The sequence below is a fragment of the Natrix helvetica genome (assembly GCF_964273705.1).
Source record: "Natrix helvetica genome assembly, chromosome: 11".
Taxonomy (NCBI): Eukaryota; Metazoa; Chordata; class Lepidosauria; order Squamata; family Natricidae; genus Natrix; species Natrix helvetica.
Window position 1 is genome coordinate 13,257,203 of NC_138562.1, and position 18,007 is coordinate 13,275,209.

Below are 18,007 nucleotides of genomic sequence, written 5' to 3' on the forward strand. Positions count from 1 at the left end.
AGCCCTGGCGCTCAAAACTGGGTTCCGTTTCCGCGCTGATTCCGTCGCTCTTCCGCGCCGATTGAGGAAGATGGAGGCCGGTGCTTCGTCCTCTGGCGGCACCGCCGCTCTCGTTACAGAGGCTCAGTTTACTCAGCTTTTCAGGTGTGGGGGGCAGATTTCTAGAAAGGGGAGCGTTGGGGTGGAAGGGGTTTATATGCGGGAAGTTCTCCTTTCCCTAAAAAAGGTTCATTTCTGCCCCCCCCTCTCTCTCTTCTGTCATCGCTCCTTTCCTCTCTATCATCTCTATCATCTCTCTCTCTCTCACTCTTGTCTGCCTGTCTGTCTGTCTGTCTCTGCTTCAGAGGATAATTAGAACTGCAGGAAAAAAAATGCCGCCAACCTGCCTTCCATTGAGGACCTGTACACTGCACAAGTCAAAAACAGGGCTGAGAAAGTAACTACAGACCCCTCGCATCCTGGACATAAATTGTTTCAACTCCTACCCTCAAAATGACATTATAGGGCCTTACACACCAGAACAACTAGACAAGAGGACAGTTTTCTCCCCAACGCCCAACAAATAACTCCCTCAACACTATCAAACCATTCACTAAGGCTGCATTACTATTAATCTTCTCATTGTTCCTATCACCCATTTCCTCCCACTTATGACTGCAGTATTATAACTTTGTTGCTTGTATCCTTACGATTTATATTGATATTGATTGTTACCTGGTTGCTTATTTGTACCCTATGACCATCATTAAGTGTTGTACCTTATGATTCTTCACGAATGTATCTTGTCTTTTTATGTACACTGAGAGCAACTGCACCAAAGACAAATTCCTTGTGTGTCCAATTACACTTGGCCAATAAAGAATTCTATTCTATTCTATTCTCTTTTCTATTCTATTCTATTCCTATTCCTACCCTATCCTATCTAGCTTCTGTCATCTCTCTCTTTCTTTTATATCTCTCTCTCCTATCTTTATCTATCTACTCATCCATCCATCCCAGCTTTCCTGTTTTTGTGGCTATGCCACGAGCAGTTTCCTTATTAAGTCTTGCTGATTTCTCAGGCTGGCCACTTGGTGCATGTTGGTAAAGCCCAGATCCATTTTCTCTTTGTTGTTGACTTAATATGGTCTCATCCAGAGATAAAAAAAAAACAATAACAACCAACCACCAATCTTTCTTGCATTCTGTTTTGGACCTTCTCTAGCCATAGCAATAACTTTCTGTGGGGAGCCTCACAAACTGGTTGATATTACAGAAAACTCTTGAAGAAAGAAGGGATTTTGAACTCCCATTATCGAGTACAAAAACTTCCTGATGGGACCACAGCGTTGCCTGTACTTGGTCAAAGCTTCACAGCGCAGCATCTACAACAGCTGAAGGAGAGCATACCACATGGAAAGGCCTGCACTCTGACATGGATACACGTAAGTCAAGCTCTTGTGAAGAAGCCACGTGTTTTGCCTAACTCTAGATTTATCTCTCGAGCTGGAAAAAAAAAGTAGTTCTTGAATTAAAACAGTTCATTTAATGACTGTTCAAAGGTACAACAGCACTTTAAAAAGCGATTTATGTCCATTTTTCATACTTACGACTGTTGCAGCATCCCCATGGCCATGTGATCAAAATTCAGACACTGGTTGAGCTTCTTCGATGCAAGTGTGGGTTTGGATTGGAACTAGTGCTGCCACTGTTTTAACTGTTCTGAATATCACAGAAGGGCTGGTTTTGTGTAAGGTAATGCTTTGGGAATCACTGGGGTTTTGATTAACACATTCAAAGTATTCTGCCTTTTGAACCTTTCATCATAAGCATCCAATAGGCTAACACACATGAGGAATGGTTGCAGGAACTGGGCATGGCTAGTCTAATGAAGAGATGACATGACAGCACTGTTCCAGTATTTGAGTGGTTGCAATAGAGAGGAGGGGGTCAAGCTGTTTTCCAAAACACTTGAAGGCCAGACAAAGAATCATGGGTGGAAACTGATCAAGGAGAGATTCAAACTAGAAATAAGGAGAACTTTTCTGACAACGAGAACAATCAACCAGTGGAATAGCTTGCCATCAGAAGTTGTGGGAGCTTCATTGCTGGAAGCTTTCAAGAAGAGACAGGGCTGCCATCTGTCAGAAATGGTATAGAGTCTCCTGCTTGAGCAGGGGGTTGGACTAGATGACTTACAAGGTCCCTTCCAACTCTGTCATTCCATCCCATTCTATATACAGTGCAGATGTATAGCAAAGATAAACAAGATCAGAGAGTACCTAGGACCCCATACAGCCAAGTTGTTTAGAAAGGATTTCAAATTGAAGCAAGCTCTGTGCATCACTGAGGAAACTTGACTTTCTTTTTCTTTCTTAGACTCCTATTCCTTCGAAAGCAGTTATGATAAGTTCACCCATTCAGAAACTGCACCGTGAGCTACAACACCTCATGTCAACCCATGGTGCTGCGTGGTCAGAAGAGCTGGAGAAAGATCTGCCACGGTCCTGGCAGAGGCATGGGGACCTCATTCTTCTAAGTGAGGATTGCTTTAGAGCAAAGCAGTGGAGAGAATTAGGTAAAGAGTCGCTTATTAAGTTGGGTGGCTAAAGAAATCAGTCGATCAAACAAACAAATAAACTGCAAATATAATTTTACAGTGGGGGATCCTTGTTCAGTAAAAACAGACTTTTATTCCTTACTAGCTGATAACCCGGTGTTGCCTGGGTATTTATGTACAGGGGGGAAATTTCCAGGCCAATTTTCTAATGTTGGATTTTTCCCCTTAGCAGAGGGAGCCCCCTTGTGGAGTACTGTGAAGCTGTTACCATGGCAACTCCACTAGCTGTACAATAGAAGCCATTTTAAGGCACAACAGGCTGTACCTTAACGGAACATATATATCTAAAATAGGTATCTTTGCAGAAAGAAACTGGGGAGTGCAAGTTTAAAATAACTAGAATGCAGTTCTTTTAATTTGGGTCTGAACAGAGGCAGGGGTTTTTTGTTCCTCTCCCATCATAAATGTTAATTTCCTTGTTAAGGTTAATATTTGTTATTTACATAGCAGTGACTTGGTGCTCAGGGTTTCACCAAGATCTGGCATGCCGGGTCTTTATTGCATGGGCTTTACATAGTAAAAGAAAGAAGAGGAAGATATGGAGGCATGGGGCAACAGGAGAAGATGTGATAACTGCAATTGCACATACTTGGGTTGACTTACAATGATTGTGCTTCATAATTGCCCTAAGCTACGGTTTACTTCGAATGGTGCGGTGGCCTAGAGGTGGAGCTCTTGCCTCATAACCATGTGGCTGTGAGTTCAATCCTAGGTAGAGGCAGATATTTCTCTCTCTGGGCCCAATAAGAATATATCCGCTGAACAAATCATCATATTGACGACAGGACAGGCATCTGCTAGCTCCATTCAGTTGCCCCGACTCCACCCTGCAAGGGATTATGGGGTCATTAAAAGAAGATGATGTCTTATTTAACCATAGTTTGTTGAATAAAGCACAGTGGGCTAAATTCCTACCTCACATTAAACCAATACGCAACAAAGCACTTCATAGCTGAATATATATTTTGCACAGGCAATACATAAGAACAAAGCAGATAATGTCCAGATAGGTGATAGAAGTCAATCCCAAAAGATAAACAGAGTTAGTACTGGAATGTGAGACCACAATGGAATATAAGAACTGCCAGCTGAAGATTAGATTACTCTTTATTCACCTGGTGATATGGTTTCTTTAGAAACTTACTGCTGTAATAAAATACCTTATGTTGATTCTTAAAACATGTCCTGGTTTGTTTTGGTGTCATTGAACAACTCTGTAGTGAGAAATAATGGCCTTTGCGCTCTGTTCCAGGCCAAGGACTTTGGCAGGTGGTTGCTGATGCTTTGGGGGCCCGGCGTTTAGCCAAACGGGGCCGAGTGCAACCAGATTTCTTTCGTTCTCCTGCTGTGATTCTGTTGCTGGGCGAGGATGGTTGGGTTGAACAGGTGGACAATGGAATCAGGTAAGGGGAAAAAAAGTTTCTCCTTGACTTGTCTTTTCCTCCTTTACACTTACGTATAATGCAATATAATGAATAATGCAATAATAATAATAATTAATAATAAAAGGTGGCTCAGTGGTTAAGATGCTGAGCTTGTCGATCAGAAAGGTTCGAATCCCTAGCTCCGCATAACCGAGTGAGCTCCCGTTACTTGTCCCAGCTTCTGCCAACCTAGCAGTTTGAAAGCATGTAAAAATGCAACTAGGAAAAATAGGAGCCACCTTTGGTGGGAAGGTAACAGCGTTCTGTGCGCCGAAGGTGTTTAGTCATGCCGGCCACATGACCACGGAGACGTCTTCGGACCGCTGGCTCTTTGGCTTTGAAACAGAGATGAGTGCTGCCCCCTAGAGTCAGAAACGACTAGCACATACATGTGCGAGGGGTACCTTTACCTTTAATGCAATCACAGGTCCTAGACATTCAAGTTTAACCGAGAAGTTAAACACAGAATAATAGTCTTAAATTGCAGGAAAGCAGATACGGCTTGAAAGTAAGATGGAAAAAAATCTCCATGATTGAGTTTTTCATCTGTGGAAACTAGCTAGATTTCCTGTAGTAGAGATCTTAAAGCAGATAAGGCCTGTTAAAAGGGGCCATATTGTTTTTCCTATGCACGTACCATAGTTTTCATTTCCCACACGTTATGCACATTTCTGGATATGAAGTTATCTGATTTTTGTTAGTCACTTTGGGAAATCTGTTGCTGGGCAGGACAGAAAGATCTCTGGTAAGTTGATACGTTTCCAAAACAAGCCAAGATGAACATCTGCTTGGTTAATCTAGGCTGCCAATTTGTTTCCCACAGGGTCATGAGCCCTACAGCCTAGCAAAGTTTAGCATTAGGCTAGATTTACAGGTGTGGGCTACGGGAGGTTTGCAGGGATTCTGGAGAACCTCTAGCTAAGATTCTGTACAGCTCTACAGAAGTCTCCTGGAGCCTGGGGAGGCCATTTTCACCCTCCCAGAGGCTCGAAAAAAGCCTCCGGAGCCCAGGGAGGGCAAACACACTCACACACACACCGCTGTGGTACAGGAAGCCGACTAGGCCACGCCCACTCAGCAACCGGGCAGAGGACCCTTGCTAAAAATTTTGAAGCCCACCCCTGGGCTAGAAGTATACTTCTTGGGAAATTTAGGGTGGATATCTAGTCCCCTGCATCTGTGTTTTTCTCCACAGATACAGCTTTGATGTGACCCAGTGCATGCTGTCTCCCGGAAACATTACCGAGAAGTTACGGATAGCCTCCATGTTATGCGCAGGAGAAGTAGTGGTGGATCTTTATGCTGGTAAATGCTGCCTTGATAATACACATAAAATATTACACGTATTGATACTGATTTTACACGTATTGCCTGCAGCTAGAATAGTGTTTGCACAACAATGGAAAAGTGAAGAGATCCCAACAGATGAAAGTGTGATTTAAAAAAAATATTAGAATGTGCAGAAATGGATAAGCTTACTTACAATTAAGGAAAAGAAAGAGACTGAATATATTTTTGACCTGGGACTTATTTTATCAATGGTTAGCTGACAAAAACAGGAGCTAGAAACGGGGGAAATATATGGAAGGACCAGTGATATAAGGAAGATATGTTAATCTGGTTAAACATATTATTATTATTAATTATTGATTATTGATTACTGCTTATTAATTATTAATTATTATTGATTATTAATTATTAGTTATTGTTGATATTAACCATGTGCTTGGTGGTTCTGTTCATCATTAAACTTTCTTTCCAATCAGCCTCCATGTTTCCAGTGTCTCTCCTGGTTTGGAACTGAACCAGATAGATACCGTATTTTCCGGCATATAAGGCGACTGGGTGAATAAGACGACTCCCTACTTTTCCTGTTAAAATGTAGAGTTTGGCCTATGCTTGCCGTAGAAGACTATGCTCTTCCGAGGCAGTATAAGACTACCCCTCTTTCTTTCTTCTTGCTGGTGGAGTCATGATGGGGTCATGACTGTTATCCATTTGTATAATATACTGTTGGCCTTTCAGGCGGTGTGGTGCAGTAATACTGTCACGTCAGGTATCGCCATTCCAGTATACAGTGCCCAGCCAATCACGGCGACCAATGAATTTTCTATTAATGAATACAAGGCCTGCTCGGATTGGCAGAGAGTGTGACATCATCAGCCCGCGTTCCTAACTCCAAGACAGTCCGAGCAGGCTGGCTCATAGCGGTATACGCTATGTGGAAACTGCTGGCTCAGCGCTGCCGGCATGGAAAATGCAGCGCAATACGGCACCGGCAGCGGTACTTAACGGCATTCAGACTGGCTTGGAACCGGTAAGTTTCAGCTCGCCGTAATCCCCGTGTATATAAGACGACCCCCGATTTTTGGAATGATTTTTATAGGCTAAAAAGTCATCTTATACGCCGGAAAATACGGTATTTCTTCCCACACTGCTTAAACAAAGCTTAGGTGTCAATCAAGGATAATGTAACGGCATGGACACTGAGCTCATTCTGTCTGTCTTCTCCTCAGGGATTGGCTATTTCACTCTGCCATACTTAATTCATGCCGGTGCTGCTTTTGTCCACGCTTGTGAGTGGAACCCCCATGCTGTGGAAGCTCTACACAAGAACCTGCAACTGAACGCCGTCCAGGATCGATGCCACGTTCACCAGGGGGATAATAGGAAGGTGAGTAGAAAAGGCCTCAAAATTGACCCTGTGTCATGCTCCTGTTGGAGCCTGAATCTGCGGAGAAAGACAAACTGGAACTAGAGCTGTCGGAGATCGAGGGGGCGGCTTTGTTGGCTTCGGAGGAATGTGGGGAGGCCGAGTCAGGCCAGGGCCTTTCAGGATTGGGACGACTTGTAGGCAGGGAGGAACGGAAGCAGGATGACCCAAGAGAGGGCAAGCAGTGCACATGACGAGCGACAGAGCTCAGGCGATGAGCAAGGACCACCTCCTCCTGATCCCTGAGCACGGAGAGTGGAGAGAAGACAGGAACAGTGCAGGCTGACCCAACAACTTGGGAGCCGAGCACCCCGCCCCTCTTCACAAGGCACACCTGGAGAATGAGATTTAAGGAGACGCTGTGGGGAGGGGCATTTGTCAGGAACAAACACTGAATTCATGGAGTTTTGTGTGCCATTGCTGATGTTTGGAGTTTCCTGGACTTCTTGCTTTATTTCTTTCTTCCTGAAACCATTGCCTTGTTGCTTTGCTTCCTGAACTCATTAACTTATTCCCTTGCCCCGCTGGATTTCTTGCTTTGCAGCCGTTGTGCTCACAGCATTGTGCTGGGCTACTTGCAGCCAGAGGCTGCTGGAGGTGTGTGTGTGTGAGAGAGAGACAGAGAGAGACAGAGAGATATCACTTTGCTTTGGGATTTGCCATTGACGGAGTGTTTGGGGGAAAGCTGGATCAATAAAGGGGCAGTTTGAACTATCAGCTGTCTATGTTGCCTCTGTGCCTTGCCCCAGATCATCACATCCTGAAACTTTCTCTGCCTGAAACTTTAAAGAGCTGCTGCGGTTCTGAGTATAAACTGAGCTAGGAAGGCAAATCAATAGCAATTAGACTTATGTACCACTTTACATTGATTCACAGCCCTCTCTAAGCGGTTTACAGAGTCAGCATATTGCCCCCCCCCCCCCCAACTATATGGGTCCTCTTTTTACCCACTTCGGAAGGATGGAAGGCTGAGTCAACCTTGAGCCTGGTGAGATTCAAACTGCCAAATTGCAGTCAGCTGGCAGTCAGCAGAAGTAGCCTGCAGTACTGCACTCTAACCACTGCACCACCGAGGCTCATATGCTTTGATTTGAGAAAATGTTTCCTCTTCTCTCTCTCTCTCTTTCCTTGGCTGGAGGTGGAACTACGGGGTGTGGCTGACAGAGTAAATCTGGGATTGATCCCGACGTCGGAGGAAGGATGGCCAGTTGCTTGCCAGGTCTTGAGAAAGGATGTCGGAGGGGTCCTTCACATACACCAAAACGTGGAGGCTTTCCCAGGAAAGGCACTCAAGGTGTCCCAGCAACCAGAGCAGAATCGGTCACCTAAGCAGGGTCCCACCCAAGCAATATCCCATGGCCAAGAAGACCGAGTAGCTCTGAAGGACCATGATGTTCTCCAGAACGTTGGACGATCATTCACGGCTTCAGCCAAACAAGAATGGCAGGGCTGGGCAGCGGTCGCAGCGACACGGATCCAGAATTTGCTTCAGGACCTGGATAGGAAACCTTGGAAAACCCACATCTTGCATCTTGAACATGTGAAATCGTACGCCCCTCATGTAGACCATCTAGTCTTGGATCTAGATTGCCGGCCACTTGGGTAGCATAGGGAGAATGTCTTTCCTCTGGCTCAGAGGATCTTGGAAGAAGCAGGGCAGGAGTACCGCATTTTGGATCTTCTTCACGAGCTGCTTCCCACTTTTTTTGGAACCTGAAGTTGATTATTGTGGCCCGCCAGCTGCCAGTGAAGCTGGAGCTGGCAGGAGACTCGGACAATGAGGAGGTTGGGGAAGAACCTGGGCCAGTTCTAGAGTCTGGGGAAGGCTGTGATGGATGCTCAATGTCAGACACAGAGATAGACCCAGGGCCGTCCGGAATTTCCCAGCCAGAGAGGCAGCTGCCTTTGAAGTCGGAGATGAGTTAGGAGGAGGAACAGCTGGGGCCTGTTCCAGGTGTGCGTATCCGCAGAGCAGCTAGGAGAGGTGAACAACGGAGGACAATGAGCTGGCTCGGGAAGCAAAATAAACGTGGATGCTGACTGGCCCCTCCCTGGCTGGGGAATAAATAGAAGGAAAGGGGAGGGGTGGTTGTGGGAGACAAAGGTTCATATTTCTGGAAAGTTTGCTCCTTGTGTGTTTCCTGCAACAAAGACTGCCTTGCCAGAACTGAGGTTTGTCTGTTTCTCTGACTTAATTTGCGGGCTGGGAGCTCACAGCCTTGCATTTATCATAGCGAGCTGATAAGGACTATTGTTTCAGTTAACTTCTTGCCTGGACTTTCGGTTGGTGAATGCAGTTAATACCCAATGTGTAAATAAAGAGGGTTTTTTCTTTGCAGGGTGTCTGTTTCTTGCTTCTGTGAAGGCTGGGTCAGAATATTGGTGGCTGGAAATGTCACATAATTTTTAGGATTTTGTGAATGCAATCAGAACTTGAATGAATCCTTGAACCCTGGCAGGGACTGAACATAAGTAGGCGATGGAAGTGATTTGGGCAGCTAGTTGATGCTTGCTGGATTCTGCAAACTAAGCCAATACTTCCAGCCTTCTTCCTGAGCTATACTGTTTGCTATAGAGTCTGCATCATATCAAATAACTTTTTGCTAGCTCAGTGGCTAAGATGCTGAGCTTGTCGATTGAAAGGTAGGCAAGTTCAAATCCCTGGTGCCTCGTAACGGAGTGAGCTCCTGTTACTTGTCTCAGCTTCTGCCATACTAGCAGTTCGAAAGCACGTAAAAAATGCAAGTAGAAACATAGGAACCACCTTTGGTGGGAAGATAACAGCGTTCCGTGCGCCTTCAGTGTTTAGTCATGCTGGCCACATGACCACGGAGACGTCTTCGGACAGCGCTGGCTCTTTGGCTTTGAAATGGAGATGAGCACCACCCCCTAGAGTCAGGAACGACTAGCACATAAGTGCGAAGGGAACCTTTACGTTTACTTACCATAGATTCTTTCCTATGGTGTCTGAAAAAGAACGATTACAAACCATATAAGCTAAATCCAGCCATTCGCACGAAAAACATTTGGTATTGCTATTATTGGGTGACTAACCCAGAATCATGCTTTTAAATTAAGATGCCAACCGTTGGGTCTTGACTCCCGTGGCTGGATTCACAAAACAGCTAGATTAAAAGCAAGTGGTTTAATTGGCCTCGCACCATGAGATGAGCGGCATATAAATTTGATAAATAAATGAGAAGCCAGCCATATGTGGTTTTTTTCAGTGAACAAAAGGAGGACTAGTTCGTGCAATAACTAATATTGTTTGATTCTAATTCCTTCTGTCATTTTGTGAATGAGGAAGACAATTGCATGGTAAAAGTGAACTTTGGAGCAGCCTTAATCTAATTTTCATCTTCCTCCGAGATAACAATAGAAGCTGTCACCACCTGGTTAGGGCGATGTCTTTGTTTAGTTTAAAGGGTTGTGGTTGTAGCATTTTTTTAAAATCAGAGCTAATACCAGGGAAAATAGGCGAGTCATATTAACCAGCCTTTTGTTTGTTCTGTAGGTTACCTTTATCACCTTTTCATACCAGGTTTGAATTAGAGCGTGGTTAGATTAAAAGTCTTCAGTCACTGATATGCAAAAAGGCAGTATTATGCTAAGATACTGAGCTTGTCGATCAAAAAGGTTGGCAGTTTAGCAGTTCGAATCCCCAGTGCCACGTAACGGAGTGAGCTCCCTTTACTTGTCGCAGCTCTGCCAACCTAGTTCGAAAGTATGTAAAAATGCAAGTAGAAAAATAGGAACCATCTTTGGTGGGAAGGGAACAGCGTTCTGTGCGCCTTTGGCGTTTAGTCATTCCGGCCACATGACCACAGGGATGTCTCCGGAAAGCGCTGAGTCTTCAGCTTTGAAACAGAGATGAGCTCTGCCCCCTAGAGTTGGGAACGATAAGCACATGTGTGCGAGGGGAACCTTTACCTTTACTGTGTGTTATTAAAAGAAGAGGAAAGGAGGAGGAAGAGGAGAAGAGAGGAGCAGATGGAGAAGAGATAAGGACAAGAGGAAAAGGAGGAGAAGGAAGAAGAGGAAAAAGAGATGGAGAAGAAGAGAAGAACAAAAGAAAAAGAGATGGAGGAGGGGGAAGAAGAGGAGGAAAAAGAAGAAGAGAGGAGGAGCAGATGGAGAAGAGAGGACAAGGGGAAAAGAAGAGAGGAGATGGGGAAAAGAGATGAAGGAGAAAGGGAAGAACAAGAGGAAAAAGGAGAGGAAAAGGTGAAGAGAAAGAAGAGAGCAAGAGGAAAGAAGAACAACAACGGAGGCACCCAAAGGATGCCCCGCGTAATGGAGACCGTGACGCGATCGGGGCCGCCAGCGCCAGCGCCTTTCCCCAGCGGAGCGCGGCGCCTTTAAGCCGGGGACTCCGCCTCGGGTCAAGGCGGGTTTTCGGCGCCGCAGCTCCTGCTTGTCCTGGAGTCGCTCGGAGAGATCCTCGCGGGGAGCCGGCGAATCCCCCGGGCGCGGCTGGTTGCAGGTACCCCCACCCCCCACCCCGGATCTCCCCAACGCCTGGCGCGCTCGGAGTTGGAGCTCCGGACTTTTCCCAAGCAGGCGCCTCTCCCACTTTTCTCCTGCTTCCTCCTCCTCCTCTTCCTCCTCGGACCAGCCCTTCGCTGCTGCCTTTTCAGTCCCGGATCTGGCGTGGTCCGGAGAGCCTGGGCAGGAGGGTCTTTGGAAACGGAGCCCCCGCAGCGCCCGGGTGGCATGGGGAGCCTTTCTTCCCAACTCGGAGCGCTCTCCAAATCTGACTTTGCAGCAAAGCCGAGGGGTTTTGTTGGGTGAATTCTGGCCGGGCTGGTCGGGTTTAGCCAAATGAAGCTTAGCAGGTTGGGGTGGTGGTGGAGGGGGGGGGGTGCACTCTGTGTAAGCTCAGAGGTACAGGTTCTTGCAGAGGTTCTTCACCAACTTCCCAAGAACTTGAGTATTTCTTCCATGAAAGTCATTGCAGGAAATAGGTTTCAGCATTTTTATATACATACATACATACATACATACATACATACATACATACATACATACATACATACATACATACATACATACATACTTTTAAAAATCCTTCTCTCTCTCTCCCTCCCCCCCTCCCCATATTCTTGAGTATATCCTGGTTTCTGGATTGGAATTTAGGCAAGGGTTTAGAATTTAGACAGGGGTTTAAAATTTAGACAAGGGTTTAGAATTTAGACAGGGGTTTAAAATTTAGACAAGGGTTTAGAATTTAGACAAGGGTTTAGAATTTAGACAAGGGTTTAGAATTTAGACGGGTTTAAAATATAGACAAGGGTTTAGAATTTAGAGATGGGTTTAAAATATAGAGATGGGTTTAAAATATAGAGATGAGTTTAAAATTTAGACAAGGGTTTAGAATTTAGATGGGTTTAAAATATAGACAAGGGTTTAGAATTTAGAGATGGGTTCAGAATTTAGAAATAGGTTTAAAATTTAGAGATGGGTTTAAAATATAGATGAGTTTAAAATTTAGACAAGGCTTTAGAATTTAGAAATGGGTTTAGAATTTAGACGGGTTTAAAATATAGAGATGAGTTGAGAATTTAGACAAAGCTTTAGAATTTAGACAAGGGTTAGTCTTGAAAACCTGACTTTTAACTCCATACATTACAATCTCAAATTGTAACATTAATGATACACATGTATATTATACAGCAGGTGGAAATGAAATTTCAGCCCTTCTCTCTAACCCTGCTTTGGAGTTTGTCACTGAGATCCCTTGAGCCACAAATCATGATTAGTGAAGCATAATGGCTACATTTGCCATGCCAACCGGAATGTGTAAGGCCTTAGAGCAATTTATTTGGAGAGAATGATTTATGTGGCGCATGGAGCATGTCTTGGAAAAACAATGTCAGGTCAACTGTTCTTTTGGAAATGTGCGCTTGGGACGGGGGTGGCAAAGAAATTGTATCGGATGACCTCAAGCAGGTATTTATGCTCTTTCTGAATTGAGGCGACTCTGTGCATGCTCAGGAGCTGCAGTTTAACATTCTGCAAGTGAGACTAATTTATTAATTTTCATCCCACCTTTATTATTTTTTATAAATAACTCAAGGTTGTGAATACACACAATATCCCCCCCTCTTATTTTCCCAACAACAACAATGCCCCCCCCCTCATGAGTTGGGCTGGGCTGGGAGAGAGAGACATCCCCAAAGTTACCCAGTTGGTTTTCGTGCCAAGGCAGGACTAAAACTCACAATTTTCTGGTTTCTAGGACAGCAGCACCTTAAACCCAGTAAGCTTGAGTGCCAGAACAACTTAGTTAACTATATATTAGTTGGCTTGTATGCAGGTTAATCCAGTGTGTTGTCTCCTCAAAGAGTGGCTTGACGATAATGTTTATTAGGATGGGTGAAGCCAATTCTAGTTTGTTTACTTAACCAAAGTCAAATAAACCACAACTTTTTTTGGATGGTTATTCCGTTGAGAAAGCTATTTGGTGTGGAGCCTTTTCTTACTTATTTACTTACTTACTTACCTATTAATGTTAGCCAATTTGTTTGATTAACACCGTCCTTGTTTGATCATATTGGGAGTCACGGAATTTTCAATGGAGGTGCCCTGTTTTATGCTTTCGGTGCTCATTTCGGTATCCCAAACTAGTAAAGTAATAAACCTGGCTACAGGTCATCCCTGACTTACAACGGTTTGCTTCGTGGCCCTTCAAAGTTACAACGGCATGAAAAAAGCAACTCATGGCCAACATAAATTTTGGGCTCAATTGTCGTAAGTCTCCTTTGATGCTCTTTCCATAGAGATATTTTTTTTAAAAAACCAACTATATCCTCTCAATAATAATAATTATTTTTTGAGTATCATTTTTATTTTTTAATTAAACAAAAAACACACACAAAAACATTCTTCATTACATCTTCCAGAAAGCATGTCGATTGGTTACAAATAAATTTCGTGCGTTACTACAATCATTCTTTATATTTCATTCATATTGAATTGTACATTTTAAATCAAAAATCTTTATACCCTCGATATACCATCGTTCTCATTTAACTATATTTGTTTAAACGTGCTTTTGTCTAGAATCATTTATATTTATATTATAATAAATCTAGACAAAAATTTATTACTAGAATTTATAAGTACCCAGGCCTCTCAATAATTATTACCCATACCTCGATAGTTATCCTGGCCGTGATTAAACATTAATCCCCCCTAACTATTTTACACAACTAATGTAGCAAACCCTTTTGCGTTATTACTCTTTTTGCATTTTAGTATTTAATGACACAGTTTAAGGATTGTGATTATAGTAAAGTTAGGCCATGTGTAGCTGACAGATTAGATGCCAAATTGTGGTTTGAATGTAGATGTTATCCGTTATTTATGACTTTTATTCTAGAATTTTAAACTGGATATTCCTTGAGGGTTTTTATTTGTACTGGTCTCTTTGTCTTTGGCTGTAATAAACATGATTTAATTTCTGGTCGTAAATCAAGGACAAAGCAGTACTTCCAGCTTTCAGTACTGACTTATTCCTTGGAGCTGAGAGTGTGTGTTTTGTTGCTTTTGTGTGCTGGCTATTTTAGAGAGCAGAAAAAAAGAGAGGTGGAGGCTTTTTCCTGGACTCTTCAGCACTGTTTGTCTTTCGGGAAGCCAGAATACAGCATTTTCTTGCTGCTCTTCCTCCTTTCCTGAGAAAGCCTGTGTGATAGCTGGACTGGGAAGTGTGTGTATGTCAAAGATAAACACTGTACCGCATGCCTCACTCTTGGCTGGAGATGGAAAGGAAGTGGAAGCCAAGTTCAGAAAGAGCTTCTGGAACGGTTGGATATATTTTCGTGTCTGTTTTTATATTCAGTTCAAATTTGAGGCTCAAGGCAGAAATACAGAATAGAATAGAATAGAATGACAGAGTTGGAAGGGACCTTGGAGGTCTTCTAGTCCAACCCCCTGCTTAGGCAGGAAACCCTACACCACTTCAGACAAATGGTTATCCAACATCATCTTAAAACCTTCCAGTGTTGGAGCATTCACAACTTCTAGAGCAAGTTGCTCCACTGATGAATTGTTCTAACTGTCAGGAACTTTCTCCTCCGTTTTAAGTTGCTTCTCTCCTTGATTAGTTTCCACCCATTGCTTCTTGTTTTGTGGAGGTGCTTTGGAGAATAGCTTGACTCCCTCTTCTTTGGGGCAGCCCCTGAGATATTAGAGCACTACTATCACGTCTCTCCTGGTCCTTCTTTTCATTAAACTAGACATACCCAGTTTTTGCATATATGTTGCAAATCTTCATATGTTTTAGCCTCCGGTCCCCCAATCATCTTTGTTGCTCTTCTCTGAACTCTTTCTAGAGTCTCTTTCTAGAAACTTGGTGCGAAGATGTTGAGGGGTGAAGATGGGTAGAAATGCTCGTATTTTGCAAATGTTTTGCATGTGGGGGGAAAATGCATGGTGCCTGCCGGTTTGTTGCAAAATTCTAATATTATTATTATAGTCTACATTTTAAATTTGCATTCTGTGTGTTTCAATCGTCCAATTCTGGGTATCTAAGAATGTTCCTGTTATACATAAAGCGCTTATAAAGAGATGGGCAATTTTGTCATTGATCGGACATTTGGATCATCCAACTTCTTGTAATGTTCATACGCTGGTTCTAAGTCAACGTGTTTATTAATGGATCCCTTTGAAGAGTCCCAGGCTGAATTTGCATGCATGACGAGGTTTGGCGTGGCCGGTGACTTTGGCCTCGTCCCACCTGAACAGGTATTTGTTGTCGACCTGGCTCGGGATTGTCGGTGTGTCTCGACTTCCTTAGCAGGAAGGCTTATGTGCTACTGGTGGAAATGGGGGATGACTGCTAGGTTTGACCGTTTTAAGGAGAAATGATAAGGCTATCAGTGTTGTAGTGGTTTTACACACATCCGTAGTGGTTTTACCACAATAGAGGAAACAAGAAGGACGTAGGAGATGTGAACAAAGCATCTTGGTGGGCAGCTGTGGGAAACAGGATGCTGAATGAAGCAGACTTCTGGCCTGGTTCCCTAGGATCCTTTCTTGCTCATAGACACACTCTAAAGCAGGCAGAACTACGTTTGAACGTAGGTGATGTGGTGGGATGCAGTGGATCAGAAATTCAGTTAGGACTCAGGACATCCAAGTTTAAGTCGATAAATCCACCTCATTGTAGGGTGGGAATAAAATGTTATTGTGGGTAACGAGAGAGATTGGGAATGATTAAATTAAAAAAAAAACCTTCAGAGCCGAGGGTTGTGCAAAATATTTAATTTCCAGCCATTGCAAGTGCAAATAAAATGTGTGGAAAAACCCTTTTTCATGCGTGAATATGCCGACCTTGAATGTGAAGCAAGCGCATTGATCATTTGAAATCCTTTCGGGCCCTTATCATTCATCATCATCTTTTAACGATCTCATAATCCCTTGTGGGGGTGGAGTCTTGGCAACTGAATGAGAGCAGAGTGTTTACTGGCCAGATGCCCTTCCTGTTGCCAATGCGGAGTTTTGTTCAGCAGGTATATTCTCAGCGTGACCAGAGAGAGAAATATCTGCCTCTACTTAGGATCGAACCCATAGCCTCCCCATTGCGAGGTGAGAGCTCCGCCTCCAGGCCACCGTACCAGTAGGGACGATTGTCGTTGGTTCTGCGAACCGGTAGTAAAAGAAAAGCTTCCAAGGATTGCGTAGCTCAGCTGTCAGCCGCGCAATCGTCGGAAACTTCTTTTCCGCTTGTTAAAACATTTTTTTCCTGCCGTTTCGGGCGAATAGGCAGGGAAAAAATGCTTTAAAAAGTGGAAAAAAAAAAACTTGGCCCCGCCCATCCAGTTACATGACACCCCGCCACCAAGCCACGCCCACAGAACAGGTGTCAAAAAAAATAGATTTCACCATTGATCTAAATGCAAACTTTTCGTAGGGGAGCTGAGTTAGCTGGCTCATTTGAAGTTCCTTTGAAGCCCGATTTTGCTTTATGAACTTTATTAAGTCCTTGCAAGACATACAAATGCTAAACCTTTGCCACCCTCCACAGTAATGGTCTTGCACATACACACAATTTTGTGAGGATGCAACTGGAGAAGGCTGAGAAACCTTGACTCGGCTGGAAGCAAAAATATTCTCCTAGCTGGTATAACCTCGTTTTTTTTTTTTAACCTCTTAGCGACTTGGGGTTGAGATGGGCAGGGTCCCCGATTCGTATTTTGGACCGCTTGTTATCTCTTTTGGAAACTGCTCCAACAGGTCTGGGCATTTGGCTTCCCTGCCAGCCATGAGGGCACAGCCCATAATGCTCTTTCTGACTTGCCAGTCTCTTTAAGAGTTGTGCCCGAAGGTGGTTTATTGGTGCCGGGTGGCTTGGCAGTTGAAATGGAATGTTGGTTTGAAGACAAAAAAAAAAAAAGGATGCGGATAAACTGGATTTCTTTTTTCTTGGGGCATTTTCTTGGCATCTGATTGTCAGAAAACACAAGGTTTGTTGGTTGAGATGAGTAAGGAATACTTGGAAGGCATTGATGGGATCGGAGACTCTGAGGGGGGACCTTGGTGCTCTCAGAGCTTGGTTCATTTTTCTTGTAGATAATTCACAACCCCAAACTAGGTTACATCACCAGTGCTAATACTAGACTTGCACTAGTTTGGATAATGAAACATCTGCAAGAAAACAACGCAGACCCACAGACGTCATTGCCATCTTCCTGCCCCACTTTTGACAGAGGCACAATCGAGAGCATTTTAACAAACTGCATCCCTTTGGTTTGGCGACTGCAGTGCCTCAGATAGAAAGTCCATACAGAGAGTGGCGAGGACAACCGAGAAGATTATAGGAAGCTCCTTCTCTTCTCTCCCCCTCTTCCTCCCTCCCCCTCTCCTCCTCCTCCTTCCACAAACCCTGCTCCCTTCTAACACTGATTATGTTACCTAGTTGGGTAATGAAATGTCTGCAAGCTCAAAGAACACCAAGGAGCCCACAAGCCTCCCCTTCACTCTAAAAACCCTGCTCCCCTTCTAGCACTGATGATGTTACCAAGTTGGGTTATGAAACGTGGGCAAGAAAACAACCAAGCTCTGAGAGCACCAGGGACCCCTCAATTCAGGGCTGAGCTACAGATCTTCTCCTTTATCAGCATCGCAAAGTCTGCTTGGAACGGGAGGCTTGGAATAGACCCGTTTTCTGGTTTGCCATAGCTAGGTTCACACATTACGCGGGGAGCCACACACTGACCGAATGCAGTGGCTGAGCTTGAAGCCTTTGCGGGTGTGGTTTGTTTTGTTTTT

General features: G+C 44.1%; 2 protein-coding genes across 5 annotated transcripts in view; both read left to right on the forward strand.

Moving 5' to 3' along the window:
- The first annotated feature begins 36 nt into the window (after positions 1-36).
- TRMT12 (tRNA methyltransferase 12 homolog) lies at positions 37-9,071 on the forward strand. 2 transcript variants are annotated; one of them, XM_081963881.1, is made up of 7 exons: positions 37-144; positions 1,256-1,424; positions 2,359-2,557; positions 3,852-4,002; positions 5,219-5,328; positions 6,540-6,697; positions 7,875-9,071. In XM_081963881.1, exons 1-7 carry the CDS (start codon positions 71-73, stop codon positions 8,340-8,342), a joined length of 1,329 nt encoding a protein of 442 aa, XP_081820007.1. In that variant the 5' UTR covers positions 37-70; the 3' UTR covers positions 8,343-9,071. The 2 variants fall into 2 exon arrangements, with proteins under 2 accessions (XP_081820007.1, XP_081820008.1); XM_081963882.1 differs by having other exon boundaries at positions 2,359-2,518.
- Positions 9,072-11,077: 2,006 nt separating this feature from the next.
- SYTL4 (synaptotagmin like 4) overlaps positions 11,078-18,007 on the forward strand; it is a 30,837-nt gene continuing 23,907 nt past the window's right edge. The window contains exon 1 of one of the 3 annotated variants that reach the window (XM_081963873.1): positions 11,078-11,219. Coding sequence is in view for 1 of the 3 variants with exons in the window: in XM_081963872.1 (XP_081819998.1) it covers positions 14,451-14,541 (91 nt within the window). In the remaining 2 variants the exon portion in view is untranslated. Of the gene's footprint in view, positions 11,220-11,329; positions 11,445-14,408; positions 14,542-18,007 lie in introns of those variants that run through there. The other 2 variants (XM_081963874.1, XM_081963872.1) reach the window with 2 other exon arrangements.

Excerpts from the sequence above, each read along its gene's own strand:
- TRMT12 (XM_081963881.1), top strand. The coding sequence starts at position 71 with ATGGAGGCCGGTGCTTCGTCCTCTGGCGGCACCGCCGCTCTCGTTACA. Across the intron at positions 2,558-3,851 it reads AAAGCAGTGGAGAGAATTAG|GCCAAGGACTTTGGCAGGTG; the intron begins GTAAAGAGTCGC and ends GCTCTGTTCCAG. Across the intron at positions 4,003-5,218 it reads CAGGTGGACAATGGAATCAG|ATACAGCTTTGATGTGACCC; the intron begins GTAAGGGGAAAA and ends TTTTCTCCACAG.